This window comes from Macadamia integrifolia, chromosome 6 (assembly GCF_013358625.1).
Source record: "Macadamia integrifolia cultivar HAES 741 chromosome 6, SCU_Mint_v3, whole genome shotgun sequence".
Taxonomy (NCBI): domain Eukaryota; kingdom Viridiplantae; phylum Streptophyta; class Magnoliopsida; order Proteales; family Proteaceae; genus Macadamia; species Macadamia integrifolia.
In genome coordinates, this window is record NC_056562.1 from 23,606,262 (window position 1) to 23,624,215 (window position 17,954).

The window sequence follows — 17,954 nt, forward strand, 5'->3', positions numbered from 1 at the left end:
TTTTTTGATTCTAGCACCATAGTGTAGGCTCTGATAGCAATTGTTAGTAATTCTAAATCCTAGAATCATTTGAATGATCTACAGTGTATAGAATACAATAATGAATAATGGAAAAAAAATCGATCATATACCCGTTGAGCGTGAATGAAGTCCCTAAATCAAGATTGACGCTTGCACCACGAACTATGATGAAGAACCACGCAATATGGGTCCTTCTACTGAGATCTTCTGCAGCCTCTTACTATGGGATCTTCTCTCTGTCTTTACACTAGCTCTGTGAGAAAGCAGTGCTCCCAAAATATTATTATGAGTGTAACGGCTGCAGGGACCGTCAGTATTCTATATATAATAGAATCCCTAAACCCTATTCCATTCCCATAATAGAATATGCCTAGAAGTTTCCTAATTAGAATGATCCTTATTCTCTTGGGTCCAATGGGTCAATCAGTATCAGTTAAGCCCACATAAGAGTCCTAACATGCATGACTACCAGAGTGCGAATATAAGAAAAGGTGTACCCAAGGATTAAAGTATCGGTTTCGATCGTCGTATCGGTCGGCAAAAATTAAGATACGTATCGGAGGGTATCGTATCGTATCGGAGATACACTAAGATACGCTAATGATACACACATAAATGGATAAGAAACATCTTTTTAAACACTTTTGCATAAAGAATTTGTTAAAAAAAGCTATTGATAACATATATAATGCATAAACACTAAATTGAGGGTATCGCACTAACAATTCAAGGTTTGTAATTGTCCCCCAAATGTAAAATCCTTGTTCCCAACCTTGATTTCCACTTTAGTTAGAGAGAAATATGGTTGGCTGCAACTTTGGAACAAAAACCCCTCAAAAATCGTGTTTTTCTGAAAAATTACTCATCTTGACCATTATATGACCGTAGCGCACTGTATCGGTACATACCGATACTCATCGATACGTATCTATACTTACCTATACTCGCCAATACATACCGACACGTACCAAAACGTACATTTCACCTCAATTTTATATTTTTCATAGAGTCGTATCAGTGCATATCGTGTCGTATCGATGTGTATCGGTGGTGTATTGATGCATATCGGTATGTATCGTAGGATATATATCGATACGAAAGGATTTTAAAAATTACATGTATTGTATCGGTCGGCTAAATTTAATATACGTATCGGAGGGTATCGTATCGGTATCGGAGATACTTTAAACCATGGGTGTACCCAATGCATGAGGCTCCGGCCACTGTGAGGTTTGGGGGAGGTCATAAGGAATGAAAAGGATTAGCTTGCTCCTCTTATTACTAAATTCATTCGGTTGTGAATGTTATTAACCCACATTAAGCAATTTCTAAGGAATGCATTTACTTCTCAACAAGATTGGGCTTATCCTATACACCTATAGCTTCCCTGCAGATGATGAAACATTAACAATTCTTGGTGAATCAGATAGCTGAAGAAGTGGAAGAAGTGGAAGAAGTGCTTTAGTCACTCTTTTGGTGTCGTAATAGTTTGCTTTCGCACATTCTTCAGCCATTTCATGGGTCTCTCTTGTTAATTCCCTATATTTGGCTCCCCTAACTTCAGGCTGCATCAGTAAAAACAGTTCAGTCTTTTTCATTAAATAATGGGCAAGTGAAGTTTAGTCAGTTGTTAGCTAAGACAGTATCATGAAAATCTCATTAGAAGGGCAATCTCTCTCTATCTCTCTCTCTTTGCACGTTAACGCTGTATTTGGTGTGCATTCTCGGTATAGATTCGCAGTCTAGAATGCATTCTGAAATGAGAAAATAGAGAAATCTGAGTTCTAGAATGTAGTTTAGCCCCAAGAATCTAATCCAAGAGTGAATACCAAACACAGCCTAAAATGCCACAATCATTCGGAAAACAATTTATTACAAAGAGAGAAATTTCCCCCACCCTGTAGGCAGGTTCACCACACCATGTGGGGGTTTACTAACCTCTATAGGGTTCTCCAAAATACCCTCTTGGTACCCTCATGTGCTCATCTAAAGCTCCATGGTCAAGGGATTCCTATTCACCGTGGCCTAAGGAAAACTCGATCCTACTACAAATCATCAGTTTGGGTTGGAACCTAGTATCATCAAGCATCGAAATAGTCAACTTAATTTGATAAATAAAATAATTTAAAAAACAAAAACAAGAATTAAGAGTATGAAGCCAAACCTTATCCTGAAATAACTTCAGAAATCTAAAGCACAGAAGGTCAAGATATAAATTAATGCCAAGTTCAAACTGAGACAGAGACTTACAGGACCATCCACTGCCATCACAACTCTGTAAGCATCATCATCTATTGTAGTCACATTTATTGCTGCATTGTTCACCTACAATGAGTTTCAACCAGAATCAGTCTACAAATTTGATCAAGATGCAGGATTTCTGAAAATGGGTTCTATTGATCAGCAAATATAAATAAAGAGACAAAGTTCCAAATGTTGTTACTAAGCTAACAAGCTTTCCAAACTGGGTTTTGATGAAATCAGCAAAGGAAGCAATACTAGCAGGATCTGTAACATCAAGCTGATGGAAAACCACATCAGAGAGTCCAGACCCTTTGAGCTTCTCAATAGCTTCAACACCCTTCTTCTCATCTTGAGCTGTTAACACCACTATAACACCATTAGCGGCTAACCGTCGACATATCTCCAATTCAATCCCCTTATTGGCTCCTGTAACAACTTGCCAATCTGCACCAGAGAATGTATAGATCAATTAGTTGAATCCTTAAATGGGTCTCACAAGATATTACAAAAACAGAGCTGAAATTACCTGTTTGTTGCAGAATTTTTGTTAGTTTCTGACATTTCTGACGATGAAGTGGTGCTCTAGCCACCCACTGATGTACCTTAGATAAGGAGTTTATACATATATCATACATAAAGGAATAGAAAAGAGGTTTGTTATAGAAAGTGCATGCAGGTAATTTTAAGACGTCAGGCCTGACGTGAATGAGATAGTGGATGGGTGAGAACCTTTTACATCATTTTGTTAAATAATCTGCAAGAAACAACCGCCTCCTATATTGGTGAAAGTTATACATTAAATACAAAATTAATACATATTTTAAAGGTCACATTTTTTTTTTTTTATAAAATTTTTCCATCATTCATCTATAGCCTGTACCGAACTGATATATACTCAAGGTTAGGGCTTTTTTTTTTTTTTTTTTTTTTTTACTCCTTCCTGAGAAGTAAAGTTTTATTATTTTTTAGGTGAAATTTTTCCTTCACCCATTGAGGACGAAGAATCTCTTCAGCCACTTTTTTTTAGAATCGAATGATCCATCGTTGTATCAGAATCATTTAAATCTAGGCCAGTGAATATGATTCCATATGTCAAATTCATATTAATATGCCTTCATTTAAACATACAGTACAGCCTATATGCATGTCACTTTTTTCTTGTTATGCCATTCCAAAATTGCCAATAATCTACTAGCTTCTCACTCATAAGGGTTTTAAAGAAAGTTTAAATGGCATAAAAACTAGTATATGGCTGCCGTTTTTTAGAACTTTCTTGTCTTTTTACAGTTTGCACTAATGGAGGTTTTGCTTGCTCCGCAACTTCCATAATGAATCATTACCCCAAAAAAAAAACTTTCCATAATGAAAAAAAAACTTTCCATAATGAACAAACAAGTCATGGTTTTCATAAGATTTTCCTCTTCTGACTATTTTATATTTAAATAATAATATCCTAACATACCCAAAAATAGTTTTGTTTTTGGTAGAAACATACCCAAAAATAGTTACCACTTGGATGCAATCAATTAATAATAGGAAAATTTTCATTATGCCACCAGGGCTGTATGCTTGTAGATCTGTGTGTATATCTCTCTCCTCCTCACATGAATATTGAAAAGACCTCGTTGTCCTCCTATCTACAATACTGTTTTGACGCACCTCATTGGTGCGCTTTCCCAATGCCTCTTGCTCAAAAACCTTCTACCGTTAGTGATAGTTTTTTTCTTATCTGTGCTACATTAGTTCTGAGAGTTCCAAATGTTCCCAGTGGAGGGGAAGAATCTTCCATGTCACACCAGTGGTTGCATAGGGAATGGTACCAATCCACATGATCAAGGTAGCAAAAGAGAAAACAGAGCAATAGTACACTAGGGTCGGGGGAAGTTTTCCTCATGCAAAGTACTCCCCAAGTCTTCCCCTTCCTATGTGGCAAATTCCAGCCCCATAGATCAAGGACTGCCGTGACTCAGGTTGCAACTTCAGCTATTTTCGTCACATTCCTTATCGGTATTAAAAGAGAGCAGCCTTGTTGTGCCTATATTATGCCATACAAAGAATCAGTATCATTTTCTTTGTTAAAGAATGTTCTCCATCAATTCAAGGTGCAAAATTAAATTTTCAACTACAAGAAATGGTATGAGTTGATATCGTCAATTCATCCCAAGAACACATGATTGATCATTCAATAATGGCCAAAAAATGACATTTAAAATCCCTGATTGCCATGGTTAAAATGGCAAACAAATGCACAGAAAATTACAGAAAATAAACTAGCTGGGCACAAAGTATCCATTCTTTCTCGTATATTTGCCAAAGCCTCTTTCCCATTGCTGAGGCCTGGACATACTTTTACAATGTACAGCACTGTGACGTGGCAAAAATTAACATATCAATCCTTTCACTGGCAGTCAAATAGTCAATAAATAGAATGTTTATGTAAGAAGCAGACAATTGCAGACTGGATATACTACGCTTGGAACTTCAATTGTGTACCAAGACCACTAGAGAAATGTACGAAAATCAAAGGCTCTGGTTATTGGAACTTTGGTGATGGGCGTTAAAGTGTGCTCATTGTGACCTCTCATCATAGTCTTCTATCTCCACGAGTACCAATTTAATGAGCCAACCTTGGAAAAGCTTTCACCATTATGAAAAGAGTACTGGATGTCAACTGACCTGCTCTCCAATCAAATCGAGACCAACTACAAGGAATGTGATCCCTTGAAACAATAGGAAGTAGAAGTGAATCCCCTGGGCAGACAACAAGCTTCTCACTGAAGCAGTTAACAAGATAAATGCAAGGGCAAGTTCCTTCCTGTACAAACGGTTCCTCTTATTCTTGCCGGTTTTCTTCCTTGACTCTATTTTGTTCAGCTCAGAGAGGCCTGAATCTGAAGAGGCCCTGTGGAGACTGTTCATTTCTGCTTGAGGATTAGATTCCTTTTCAGCAAAGGCAATTAAATCTGTCTCCGATGATCTTCCCAACTTCTTAGTAACTACCCACTCATAGGAACTTCCCAATCTGAACAGTCCTGATATCATGGCATTGAATTTTGTGACAGACATCGTATTCTCAAACAGAAGGTAAGGGACAATAAATGGGAAAGATCTTGGTGCTGGGAGAATATTCAAGATGGACATCAATCCAGGCACATAACACACAACCCAGGCCGGTAGCTGAGCTTCTGGCAGGAACATGGTCAATGGGAGAATAATGCAGAAGAGAGTGAATGAATAGAAAGGCAGGATGAGCTTCCGTAAAAGGAAGAAAAGCAATACTAAATTGGCCTTCTTTGCCCAACTAATCTGAAAGGAGAAAGAAACAAAATATCAATGACAACTAAATAGCAACTGAAATTACAAGAGACAGAAATCTTTGAAACTTAAGACCAACACCTCTTTCTTTGGCTCATAGAGAAAATAGGGAAAGCATATGAGCAATATCAGATACAGAATCAAGCAAATCCACTATCATGATTGACTACACGCAATGAGAGACTTGAAATAAACGACAGGACATGCTAGCAACAATCCTACCACTCCCTCCACCCCACCAGAAAAAGAAAATAATAATAATAATGTCATCTCCAATCTAACTATGTAAGTAACATAGAAAAATAAGCCAAGGAAATAAAAAAATTCTACAAAAAAGGATCATAATAGAAGACGTATACAGATAATGAAAAAAAATTCTACAGAAAATCTCCAGCAAAGGAAATTCAATGAAGACATTGGAATTATTTGTTCCGCAGGATTTTTTTGTTCAGACTCTCGAAACAGTTGTGAAATGGAGAACATACAAAACTTAGATGCACAAGAGAGAGAGAGCGTGGTTTTCTGAAAATTGGCACTTTTGCTTGAATACAGCATTATTAAGATATCAATTTCGTGCACAGAAACTCCATCAAACCTTCGACCCCACTTCTTTTATATAAGGCAGATGGACAGTCCAGAGCAAAGAATGGAGCTCAATAAGATTGCTCTTGTTTCAAAATTTAAACATAAGATGATATAAGCCTACTCACATTTGAGCGAAGGATGTCAAAGAAGCATAACCGAAACAGCTGCATTGGACCTGAATGCCAGCGGTACTGCTGTTTTTTGTATGCCTCATAGGACTCTGGGAGTTCGCAAAGGCTCTGCAGACAGAAAAATAAACATTAGTAGGATTTTGAGAATTCATTCCCAAACTTGTGAATGTGATGATTGCAGGATACCAGTCCCAAACAAACCTTAACATCATTTAGATATATGAACTTCCACCCACAAAGATGAGCACGGACAGCAATATCCATGTCCTCAACAGTTGTTCTCTCCAGCCAGCCACCACATTCTTCTAGAGCTTTGATCCTCCATACACCAGCAGTTCCATTGAAACCAAAAAAATTGATAAATATACCATTAACCTGTTGCTCAACCTCAAAGTGGAAGGATAAATTTATGTTCTGCAACCTTGTAAGCAAGTTCTCGTCCTTGTTGACAAAGGCCCATCTTGTCTGGACTAATGCTAGATCATCATTCCCCTTCAGAAAGAAAAAGAACAATTTAAAGTCAGTAAGGACCACACAATCACCTAATCTCCTGCCTCTTTTTCTAACAAAGATTTTCACACTATATATAAAACATTTGCTGGAAACTCGAACATAGCTCATGAAACTGAGCACAACATGATCAAATAAGATAGGAAAGATCAAATGGCCCTTCCATGAAAATATGGAATTTCATGAGATAATGAGTGTTAGTGATGTAGCGGTGCTTCCGTGGACCAGCCCAAACCCATTGGGAGTCCAGAGAGAGATGAACCAGGTCCAATTTGGGTGTTGGTGTGGTAGGATAGTTAGAATTTATTTATATTTTGAGATAATCATGTAATATTTTATTTGATTAGGTAGATTAGGAGATAGCTACGCAGGATTTATTTTCATAATTGTTTTAAGTTTCCGAACTAGGATAGGTTTCTTTTTCGGTTGGGGTTCTTCTTTTATTTATATGCATGAAACCCTACATTGGAGAGTAGATTTGAATAATGAAATAGAAAGTTGAGTTTTGGGAGTTGCCTAAGGGGCACCTGGTCACTGTGACTTCTCCATTCACTTTCCCCCCTCTTTCCTCTCTCCTTCTGGTAAGCCCTTTCTCCCACTTTTTTCCCCATTATCCTCCTTTTCTCATCTTGGGTCGTCTAAGGGAAGGTTGCTTACCACCCAAATCTCGGAAGAAAAAAGAGGAGGACCAGGAAGATCAAAGCAAACATTGCTCCTGGCTTTGTTACCACCAGAACAGGGGAGGACTAAGGTGTATGTGAAGATGGGAATGAGAGAAGAGTAAGAGAAAGGGCTTACCGGAAGGAGAGAGGAAAGAGGGGGAAAGGTATGGTAGAATTCACAGCCACCTGCTACCAAGCCATGCAGACAACTCATAAAATTCAACATTCTATTCCATTATACAAATCTACTCTCCAATGTAGGGTTACATGAATAAAAGAAGAAACCAACTTAAAAAATACCTATTCTGGTTTGGAAACTCAAGACAATTATGAAACTAAATCCTAACTTAGCAATCTCCCACTCAAAATAGAAATAAAACCTAAATATAATGGTACAAAAATAAGATGATTAATTCACATTCATGCCCAAGTAAATCAACAGAAGATATTCTCATGCAGGTGATTGATGGGGAATTCAAATAAAAGAGGAAAGATATCAATACCATTTTATTGATCCAAAGAAACCATATGAAAGGATCACTAAAGAGATAAGTTGGTGGGTTTTCTTTGGAAGGAATCTCAAAAAGATATTTAGATGTGACAATAAAGACCTATATAACAAGGACATAGACATGTGTTGGTGTCTGATTCGAGTATAGAGCATCCAATGTGCCCATCAAAGAAAATAAGACATGCAAGACATATCTATTATGTTTAGTATAATAATTGCTTTCTTCCTGTACAGGCAACCACTTGGGTCTGATTCAAGTAAGGGATGATGTCCAATGTGGGAACCTAGAGACACTCTATACATGGAGATACCACCCTGATTTGCCCAAAATATCTAACGTACCCCTGAAGCTTAACACCGTCAGTTTAGAAATGGAAAAGACTCTTTTGACCCTAAAACAAATTTTGAATTAACCTACTTCTTATCGTTTTCCCCTCTTTTACTCTGAATTATCCAATGACTTTTGAACCCTAGAACTAAATTGCAGCCATTGAAGGACCTGCCGAAGGAGTTTGTAGCCATTGAGGGTCAATCTAAGGAAGGATTTTGTCTTTGAAGGGCCTGTTGAAGGAGGAGCCATTGAGATGATTTCTCCTTCTACTGTTGCCGGGGTCTCCGATCTCTGGCTTCCCAGTAACATCATGAACATAGCAAGGAAGAAGACAACCGTGAAGATTGAGGCGAAAACCTTCACGGGTCTCTGGCGAGTTGTTTGGATCTCTGGTTGTGATTCCTCATCTGGAAGTGAAGCATAAGAACAGGGGATTGCATGTTCGAGATCGGGATTGTTGTGGGGAGGAATGGCTTCCATGGTGGTGGTGGCAATGAGGAGATGATGTAGTAAGGTTTGCGGCCGGCCAGAAGTTATATAGAAGAAACAAGGGAGAGGAGAGAGAGAGAGAGAGAGAGAGAGAAGGGAGAATTATAAAAGCAGTAATTTAAATGGAAGTTTGACTGGTCAATAAGGGTGCAGCCAGGAGGGGGATGTATCATGTGTGTGGGGGCAGGGAGGACTGATCATGAGTTGGAGAGCATCAGAGTCAGACAAAAGAAAGTTCACAGGAAGGGTATTTGTGAATCAGATTCTGATTGGCAACAATGGATACCCTAAATCGAGGAGAACTTTGCCTCTGGTTAACTTTGCCTTCAAAGGAGAAGTAGGTCGCCTGAATCGGAGGAAAAATAGGTCACTGAATTGGAGAAGGGATTTGGTTGAAGCCCTAAACCGAAACTTCTAATGTTTCAATCGCATGTAAATAGGGGTTTTACATCAGAGGTAAACTTGTAATTTAGAAAATACGAACCTTAACACGTCATCACTTGACGATTGTGAGCTAACAGAATGGATTTAAGAGTCTTTTTTTTTTCTCAAAACAGGGTATACACTAGATATTTTGGGCAAATTAAGGTGGTATCTCATATAAAGTTTAAAAATAGGAGTGGTACAAGATAATTTTCCATATATATATATACACAACTATAAAAAGCATTGCCATTTATAAATGAGTTAATTACACACATAGAAGAAGAGGTCCTATAAATACATGGTTTTAAGGAGAATCTGATTAGGTGAGCTCATACTTGTCAAGGCGTCACCTAAGCGATGACTAGGCGCTCAGGTGGCCTAGGTGGTGTTTGGGTGACTGTCGCCTTACGGCAAGGGCGCAGCACTTACGTCAAATATCATTTATTTACTCAAGATATTATTCATAAATAAGCAGATACCCTCTATTTGAATCCAATAAAAATATTTTAAAATCAAGTTCTAAAAATATAAAAAGTCAATCTCCTAATCCAAAAACAAAAACTGAATTTTTTGTTGCATGGGCGATTTTTGTAGAAACACAACCCTAAATGATGCAGAAAATAATGAAAAAACAAGAACAAACAATGCACAGAGATTTACGAGGTTCGGTAAGATTGTCTACGTCCTCGGTGAGATGAGATTCTACTTCACTATCGATGAAAAATAGAGTATAACACTCGTCTTCACACCTCTCTCAAGTTACTTACAAAGAAAGACGACTTTGCTACAAATATATAGCGAAATCATATATAAGGAATTTACAACAACACCCATATAGCCTTAGAAAATTTTCCTCGAGGCTCACCGTCCCGTAAATCCCACATGAACCGCCAGTAACAATGATTAACACGCAAATCATGGTTCTAAAAAAAGGAACAGAATGGTCAATATCGGTTAGATAGGAATGATATCGACCTTGACCAATCCCCGATCCTAAGCTTTCTGATCCTATTCCACATGTATGGTTCAAGGGTAAAATCGTTATGAAAACTTAGTATTAAAAAAAAGGGGGGGTTAGAACTGTCTGATACGGTCCGTTCGCGTGTTTTAGAACCTTGACGTAAATGGAATTAAATACTTTGTATCCCCAACAATTTTCAACTTTCAAATGTTAGGGTTTTTTTCCTCAAGTCTGAAAATTTCATAAATCTTATCATGGTAAAATATAAAAAACCACAAATCCGGTAAAATAATCTTTTGTTTTGATATCTATAAAATTATTTTTTCATTTAGGAAATTTTAACAGCATTCACGCACTTTAAAATAAGTTTAACCAAAACATAACTTTGTCATTAAAACTCAAATTTAAGTAATCTTAGACTCGTCGAAAATTTGGTTTTGTGTTCTACCTAATACAAAATGTTTCATGTAAAAATAAAATCATTTGACTAGTCAAACGTATTATAAAACAAGAACATTTCTCTAAATATTGATTTTTTATGACTTAATGTTGATTTCTGGTTCGTGCTTAGAGAGGCTATGGAGCTTTTTTCTACCAAATCCTTATTATATTATAATAGGTCTAGTGGTGAATTGTCTTGGTGGTGGACATAACGCACATGAGTTGCAATTGGTTTGCTTGAGGTGGCGGGCTTTATGCTGGTGCATTGAATCGTTATTCACAGATACCTCTGGTTTGAGTTGTGGGTAGTTTTCAATGTGGAGTTGTGTCTTGCGTATCTAGTTTTCTATGCGGAGTTGTGCGTTGATTATATACTTTTCAATACACAGTTGTGTGTTCGAGTTATTACTTTCGTGCTTAGCGGGGCTTATCAAGAATTCGTTATCTTATTCGTCCTTTTATAAAAGTAGGTTGGGTGATGGATTGTATTGGTGGTGGACATCATGTTGGCAGCCGGTACCTTATTATAGTCTGTCGTTATAAGCATGTGACAGATTTGTAGTGGTGCGTCAAGTTGACAGCATGCAGTCATAACCCGCCAATCTTTTTGCAAGGATCCTTGCGCTCGTCCTTGCTTAGAATCTCCATGTAGCTAACCCCATTAAGTTGTGATAAGGTTTTGGATGTTATTGCTTTTGTTGTTAATGTTGATTTTTCTGACGATTTGATGCGGCTTAATGTCGATTTTTGATGACTTGATGTGGCTTAATGTTAACTTTTTATAATGCAAGGTATATGTAGAATACTAAATAATGTTAGAAAAGAGGAAAAATATAAAATAACACTTGATCGCCTTAAGGAGGGTGACTTGTCGCCTAAGCGCATAGGCAACCCTCTAACGTCTTGGTTCGCCTCGTCGTCGTGACAACTATTTTTTGAGCTTCAAACTTCCGTGGAAGATAAAGGCATTTTAGACAATGCAGATCCACAGAGTGGAGCCATATTGATACAACTGAAGCAAGTAAGAAATTGAGCATTGTGTTCCTAGGAGAGATAGAGAATGACCCAATTAACCAATTTCTTTGTGAAGAGAAAGAGAGAGAGAAGAGATGGATCAGGAGCTCATATTTTAGCAGATTTCTCATCAGGGCCTGGGACACAGGTCAATAATGGTAGGATCAATAGTTCATATTCTACGGCTCAGGATGGTGACCCTGTCTCGGATCAAATTCTCCTTTTGCTGTCTCTTGTTAGGATAGAGGTTGGGATGCAAGTGGCAGGGATAGGAATCAAGGATTCTGACTTTGTGACATGGGAAAAGGTTCCAATGTCAATCAATGTTGGTCTCCATGTGAGTATTGGGTTTGGTGTGTAACTGCTCCAGGTTATGAGTGAGTTTTGTTTGTGTTTTGTTTGTGGGCTTAATTAGTTAGGGCTATTTGATATCCCTTCTTGCCCTTGCAACTTTTTTTTGCTCTTCTTTTTTAATAGAATTTTGTTACTAAAATAAATATTTTTTTCAAGATGACAATAAGACTAGATTTGCTTAATGGAATTATAAGAGACAATAAACCAAGAAATATGCATAGCAGATGGGTATGCTGACATGAACAAGGGGAAAGTGCAAGGACAAAGTAAGAAATGAGTTTATTTTTATAGTCTTAGAATAGACCCGATGGGAGAGATATGAGAAACACCCATGCAGGGTTTTTTTCCATGCACAACAATGACTTGACCACCAGTCATGAAAGAGAAACATATTGCAAGTCAAATGATCTGAAAGGGAGGGTGGTACTGAAGGAAGAGGACGGGTAAAAGGGCATGGGAGGATGCACCTTTTTCTAATCTTTTGGACTACTTGAAATAAGAAAAATAGAAGAATATTTGAGATGTGCTCCATCTGACCATTTGTGTAGAAACTAGAAACTAGAAACTAGATTTTCCCCTTTTTGCTGGACTGACGAGTTCTTCAAAGAGATTTAGACCTTGATGGAAATTATTTTGGATTCCAAAAACAAAGCATCTTGATTTTGTATGGTCTAGACAGATGAGATGTGCCTGTTCATCTCCATATTGCGTGTTCCACGAAAGGGTCATAATTTTAGTTCTACAATAAAGAATATTATTTGGGCTACATAAGAATCTAAGTCTAGGGATAATATTTTAATTGCATAAGTAGATATATTTTTGGGTCGTAAATGGAAATCGAATATAAACTGACCTTAAAGTAGGGGACAGTTTTCTTCAAGAAATCTGGGCCAGGTTGAAAATCCGCATCAAAGATTGCCACGAACTCATAATCCTTTACATAGTCACAGTTCATTGCAGAATTGAGGTTCCCAGCCTTGTAGCCTGTACGTATAAGACGGTGCCTGTACACGATCCTTGCACCCTTCTGTTGCCACTTCTGTACTTCAGCCTTAATAAGATGTTGGACATCTATATCATCAGAGTCATCTAGAACTTGTATGAGCATTCTGTTTCTCGGCCAGTCCTGTACGCATATTGCTGCAATTGATTGCTGATAAACCTGTGTGGCATTGCAAATGGAAATAGGAGTTTAGTTTTTACAAGGTACACCCTTCAATCAAGGAAAAAGAATAGCCATTGAAAGATAAACACATCCCTGGAGGATAATCATTTCAAAGCAAATTATATAAGCTCAATCAAACATAGATAAAAATTTGGTGGGCAAAAGGAAAATGCAATTATTATGAACATTTTCTCCTTCAAAGATGACTTAAGATGCTTATTAAATATTGGCGGAGGGTGGACACACTGCCCGCTCCAGGAACGCTGGTGGCGTGGACCAATGGGTGGGTGGCATGGCCGCATGGGGGAGCGGCATGGTGGACCTTTCCAAGGGTGTGGGAGGGAGACAGACAGCCTAGGCACCCTGACAGCATGCCCAGACTTTTCCCTTAAATGTTTTAAACAAATGTAATGTAGAACTAGGATTGACAAGTCAACCCAAATGTTGCAGGATACTCTCAGAGAACATCAGATCTAATACCAGAATAGTTCAAAACAGATTAATAACAAGGATAAGATCAAATCTGAGATTAAGAATATCGATCAAAGATTATAGGGTTTCAAAAATCAAAATAAAAGCAGATAATGAAGGGACTAATGGAATGTGAGTTAGGACTGAAACAATAAGGAAAACACAAATAAACATCTGAGAAACAGAAGCAAACGAAACCATTCTATCGATCTCAGTAGAAGAACCAGATTAGGTCAAAACATCCAATAGGGCAGAACTGAGGGAGATTTGTGTAGCAGACCAACCAGTGGTCTGATGGGGCTCAAACTGAGATCTAACTACCTTCAGATGGGGCCTAAACTCGACAAAAATATGGGGATAATCAGGTGGTTGAAAGCCCTTGAATCAGGGATGGATTGGGAACAAGAAAGAGAGTTTCAGAACTGGAAAATTAAAAAGTATTGCACATTAGTAGTGTGGTTTACCCGGAATGAACTGAGATAGGATTTGATACCTTGAAGTGCCTGAAAAATAGTAAAAGAAAAGATAATAAAGTAGAAGAGGACCTCTCGGGCTTCCCACCGCAGAGAGTCAGCTGGATCAAACACCAGTTCCATGAGCCTTCATCAAACACAAGAAAATTCTTCATGGAGAAGACAATAGCAGGAGCCATTAATTTGTTTATCAAAATCGTTCCGAGCTTTAGGAGCCTCTTCTTTACTTATAATGTTGATGGGGGAGAGAATTACAAAATAGAAGGTTCCTCAAAAGGAAACCTTAATTTAGTCTCCTAATACAACACTTACTAAAAACAGAAATTAGAAACTAGCTGAAAAAGGACACTAACTATTTGACTCAACTAATAACTTAACTCCGAAGAAATAACAAAGATTAACAACTTAAATTGAACTCAACTAACAAGAAAACTAATGAAAAAGGAAACAAACTAGCTAATCCCGTATGCAACCTTAAAGCTCCTAGTTTAGGTCCATAAAAGTGATTTATTACACTCAAAACACACGGGATCAAATGCTCAACATGTATAGAACCCAACCCTAGGATTATTCCTAATAAAATAAACCTATTCTGGTCACGAATCTGCATCAAAATGCAATTCATCTTTTGAAGGGAAGACCATTTGAAATAAACCTACTTAAGCATTTTGAAGCTGGACTAAATCTTAGTAATTACTGTTGTTTTGCTTGCCAACTTTTAAACCATAACCCTGTGAACAAAATTTCAAACGGGAAATATTTACAGATGTGAAGCCATTGGAAGCAGAGAGCCCATATATCCAAATTAAGGACATGCTTCTTTCACAAGGGCTTTTTCACAAGTTCAATATCCAAACCAAAAATTTTCCCTTCTACTAATACCAAAAAACCTCAGATAAGAAAGTCTTGTTATTTAAATAAAAACAGTGGTAGGTTCACAAAACACAAAAAAAAAAAAAGAACAGTGAACCTAACCAGCTATCAAATGCTCATTCTTGTCAACTGCCTTATTCTTGCCCAGATATGCTTTAGCTACACCAAGATTAACATATCAAGAATACTCATAGTCAAGATATCACCCCAACGCAAGCTACACAGTAACAATATGTTTATTACATGTAAACCCATATATCCACGAAGAAATGCTATATGTAATAATAAAGCTGTTTCAGCTCTTCTCATAAAGGATTACCCAAGAAAATAATAGCAGCTTCAAAATTACCCATAAATTTAGACTGTGATTGTACTCGTAAATGTTAGTTAACCAAAAGCCAGAGCATACTTGACTGATTCACTTACGACATGAATTCATCAGATATAAACTTCAGTAACTAGAACGCGGTATTTGAATTAGAAGTCGTCACAGAAATGTACTAAATTTTAGATGAACTAGAAAAAAATATGAGCCCAGATCAGAGCAGTAGGGAACAGAGACCTACATCTTCTTACCTCCCTCTCGTTACACATCGGGATCTGTATCAACACCATCGGATAATCCTCAGCATTCTCGTTCTCAATATCTCCAGAGAACTCCATCAGCGGTATAGGCTTCAGCCTTCGAAACTTTATCCAGATATACCCGAGCACCAAAATGATCCGATCTACAGACTGGATCAAGAACAGAACAATACAAACATTGGCCAAAGTCTGCAACGGTGGGGCTAGATACTTCACCCTCACAGAGAGCCAAGTAGCATATACAAGCTCGACCAAGCCCAAAGCTTCCGCTATTGAAGGAGGACTGAAATGCCATCCTTTGAAGTAAGCTACAAGCTCAAAGAGCTCTAACAAAATAACAATAACCAAGAAAACCTTAATAACCCGATAAAGCCGAGATTGAGTCCTCAAAGGCGAAGACGATGTGATTCTCCGGTTGGCTGTGCGAATGAGAGAGACGAATCCATTAGTGACCCAGATGAGACCATTGAAGGCTTGTTGGAATTTGAGAAGATAAACCCAGGAAAGCTGACGAGCGTTCCGGCTCCGGTCTTTCTCTACCGCAGTATCAGCAACACCAGTGGGGCTATCGATCTCAAGTGTAGACCAGTTAGGGTTTCCAGATTTGTCTGATAACAATGCGTGATTCCTCTCTTTCTCTTTGTTCCACCATTCCTGAAACTCGTAATTGGGTTGTCGAGACATTGGCAATCGAAGCAATTCAAGATCTCTCTCTCTTTCTTTCTTTCTGTGTCAGAGGCATTTCAGTATCTCTGTGTGTGTGGTTCTGTGAAATCCGGTGAACGAGGTAGGAGTGGGAAGAGAGAGGGAAAGTGGAGGGGATTCGGTGTCCCTAAATTTAGGAACAGCCCACCAAATTTAGCGGGGATTGTTCATTGCTCACGTATTTTAAAAGGGATTTTTTCAGCAGATCTGCAGAAAGAGGGAGGAGAAAAGAAAATGGTTTCTCCCTCTCTCTCTCTCTCTCTCTCTCACCAATCAGACTCCGAGAAAGAACAGAGGAAAAGGAAGTTCGTCTCCGACAGGACTGGCCCTTCTAAGAAACAAGGAAACTCTGCAGTTTTCCGTTTCAGACTTTCTGTTTGGATGATATTCCATCGTGGACCCCACTTAGGTGACATTAATGTTGACCGTTGGATTAATCCAACCCTATCCACCTTTGACCACTACTCCTTCGTCCTTCCTGTCTTCCAGCTCATGTTCCACGTGGACCAGTGTAAAGCAGTATTTCAAAGGACCGTTGGACCAGGATCTACTGTTCAGACCATTGCTACTAGGGGTTGTCAATCGTCGGACCATTGCTACTAGGAGTTGTCAATCGTCGGGCCCGGCCGGTCTAGGTTCAAGGGCATGGTACGATTTGTAACCGGGTCGGTTGGTGTTGGGCTTTAATCGGGTTATCTTAAACGAGCTACGGACCTACTTAAGTCTAAATTGGGTTTAAACGGGCTCCCCTAAAATCCTTTTTTAAGTGGATTAAATGTCTAGAAATCTTGCATTTGAACATAGTAAAGGTCATCCAAAAACTCTCTCCAATTAATCATATATGAGATCATGGTTGTTTCTTACAAAAAAAAAAAAAAAAAAGAGAGAGAGAGATTATGACAAGTACCAAAGTGATTGTTCTCCACAAGAATTGTCTGCCCTTCATTCACTCCCTATTAAAACATCTCAAAAGACCCTATTTTATTTTATTACAAAGTTGGATGTAATACAGTGTCCAACATCATCTATCATAGATTTTTTTTTACGAAGTTTTTACTATTATTTTGTATTAGTAGTGGTAAAATAGATATTTAGGCAGTTTTAAAGGGGTCGAGTCGGTCGGGTTAAATGGCTCAGTTTAAGCGGGCTTCTTAAACGAATCGGGCCGGTCGGGCACCAGACGGGCTAGTAGCCTGCACCGTAAACGCCTGACACGTTTATTAAACGGGCTGGTTCAAATCAGGCCTTAAGCGAGTCGAGCTCGATCAGGCCTATCGGTGCAGGCTCAGGATTGACACCCCTAATTGCTACACAATTTGGATGTTGTTCCTGGTTCGACCATTAGACCATTAATGAAGGTTTTAAAAATCAGGACCGGTTGGACATATATATAAGGCTACGTTTGGTAGTCATTCAATTCCAGAAACGACGTTTTGTATCAAAAACAGAATTTTTAGTTTCTGTGCCAACATACCGTTTAAGAAAAAAAAAAAAAAGGTGTTTGGTAAACCTATTTCAAGAACAATGGCCCTAGTTTTCACCTTTTTTGTATTGGGAACGAAACAAAAACGATGAAACAACGTTTGGTCGTTCCATCATTTTACGTTTCTAGCATTTTTTTTCCCTTTTCGTTCCAAAAAAATGAAAAAACACCACATTGACACATAATGCTTTATTCTTTTTTTTT

General features: G+C 38.2%; 2 protein-coding genes across 2 annotated transcripts; both read right to left on the reverse strand.

The window, feature by feature from the left end:
- Nucleotides 1-1,246: 1,246 nt before the first annotated feature.
- LOC122082146 (salutaridine reductase-like) lies at nucleotides 1,247-2,900 on the reverse strand. The gene is made up of 4 exons (XM_042649629.1): nucleotides 2,792-2,900; nucleotides 2,465-2,709; nucleotides 2,272-2,346; nucleotides 1,247-1,586 (listed from the first exon to the last, which is right to left on the reverse strand). The coding sequence occupies exons 1-4, from the start codon at nucleotides 2,898-2,900 to the stop codon at nucleotides 1,398-1,400; spliced, it is 618 nt and encodes a 205-aa protein (XP_042505563.1). The 3' UTR covers nucleotides 1,247-1,397.
- Nucleotides 2,901-4,419: 1,519 nt separating this feature from the next.
- LOC122082525 (probable xyloglucan glycosyltransferase 6) lies at nucleotides 4,420-16,601 on the reverse strand. The gene is made up of 5 exons (XM_042650146.1): nucleotides 15,554-16,601; nucleotides 12,849-13,157; nucleotides 6,498-6,788; nucleotides 6,291-6,404; nucleotides 4,420-5,571 (listed from the first exon to the last, which is right to left on the reverse strand). Exons 1-5 carry the CDS (start codon nucleotides 16,244-16,246, stop codon nucleotides 4,933-4,935), a joined length of 2,046 nt encoding a protein of 681 aa, XP_042506080.1. The 5' UTR covers nucleotides 16,247-16,601; the 3' UTR covers nucleotides 4,420-4,932.
- Between the last annotated feature and the right edge of the window lie 1,353 nt (nucleotides 16,602-17,954).

Coding starts and splice junctions, on each gene's coding strand:
- LOC122082525 (XM_042650146.1), bottom strand. CDS start 16,246: ATGTCTCGACAACCCAATTACGAGTTTCAGGAATGGTGGAACAAAGAG. Junction 6,405..6,497: donor TATATCTAAATGATGTTAAG/GTTTGTTTGGGA, acceptor TTCTGTCTGCAG/AGCCTTTGCGAACTCCCAGA. Junction 5,572..6,290: donor TTGACATCCTTCGCTCAAAT/GTGAGTAGGCTT, acceptor TTCTCCTTTCAG/ATTAGTTGGGCAAAGAAGGC.
- LOC122082146 (XM_042649629.1), bottom strand. CDS start 2,900: ATGTATGATATATGTATAAACTCCTTATCTAAGGTACATCAGTGGGTG. Junction 2,347..2,464: donor TTGGAAAGCTTGTTAGCTTA/GTAACAACATTT, acceptor AACTCATTGTAG/GTGAACAATGCAGCAATAAA. Junction 1,587..2,271: donor TGATGGCAGTGGATGGTCCT/GTAAGTCTCTGT, acceptor TTACTGATGCAG/CCTGAAGTTAGGGGAGCCAA.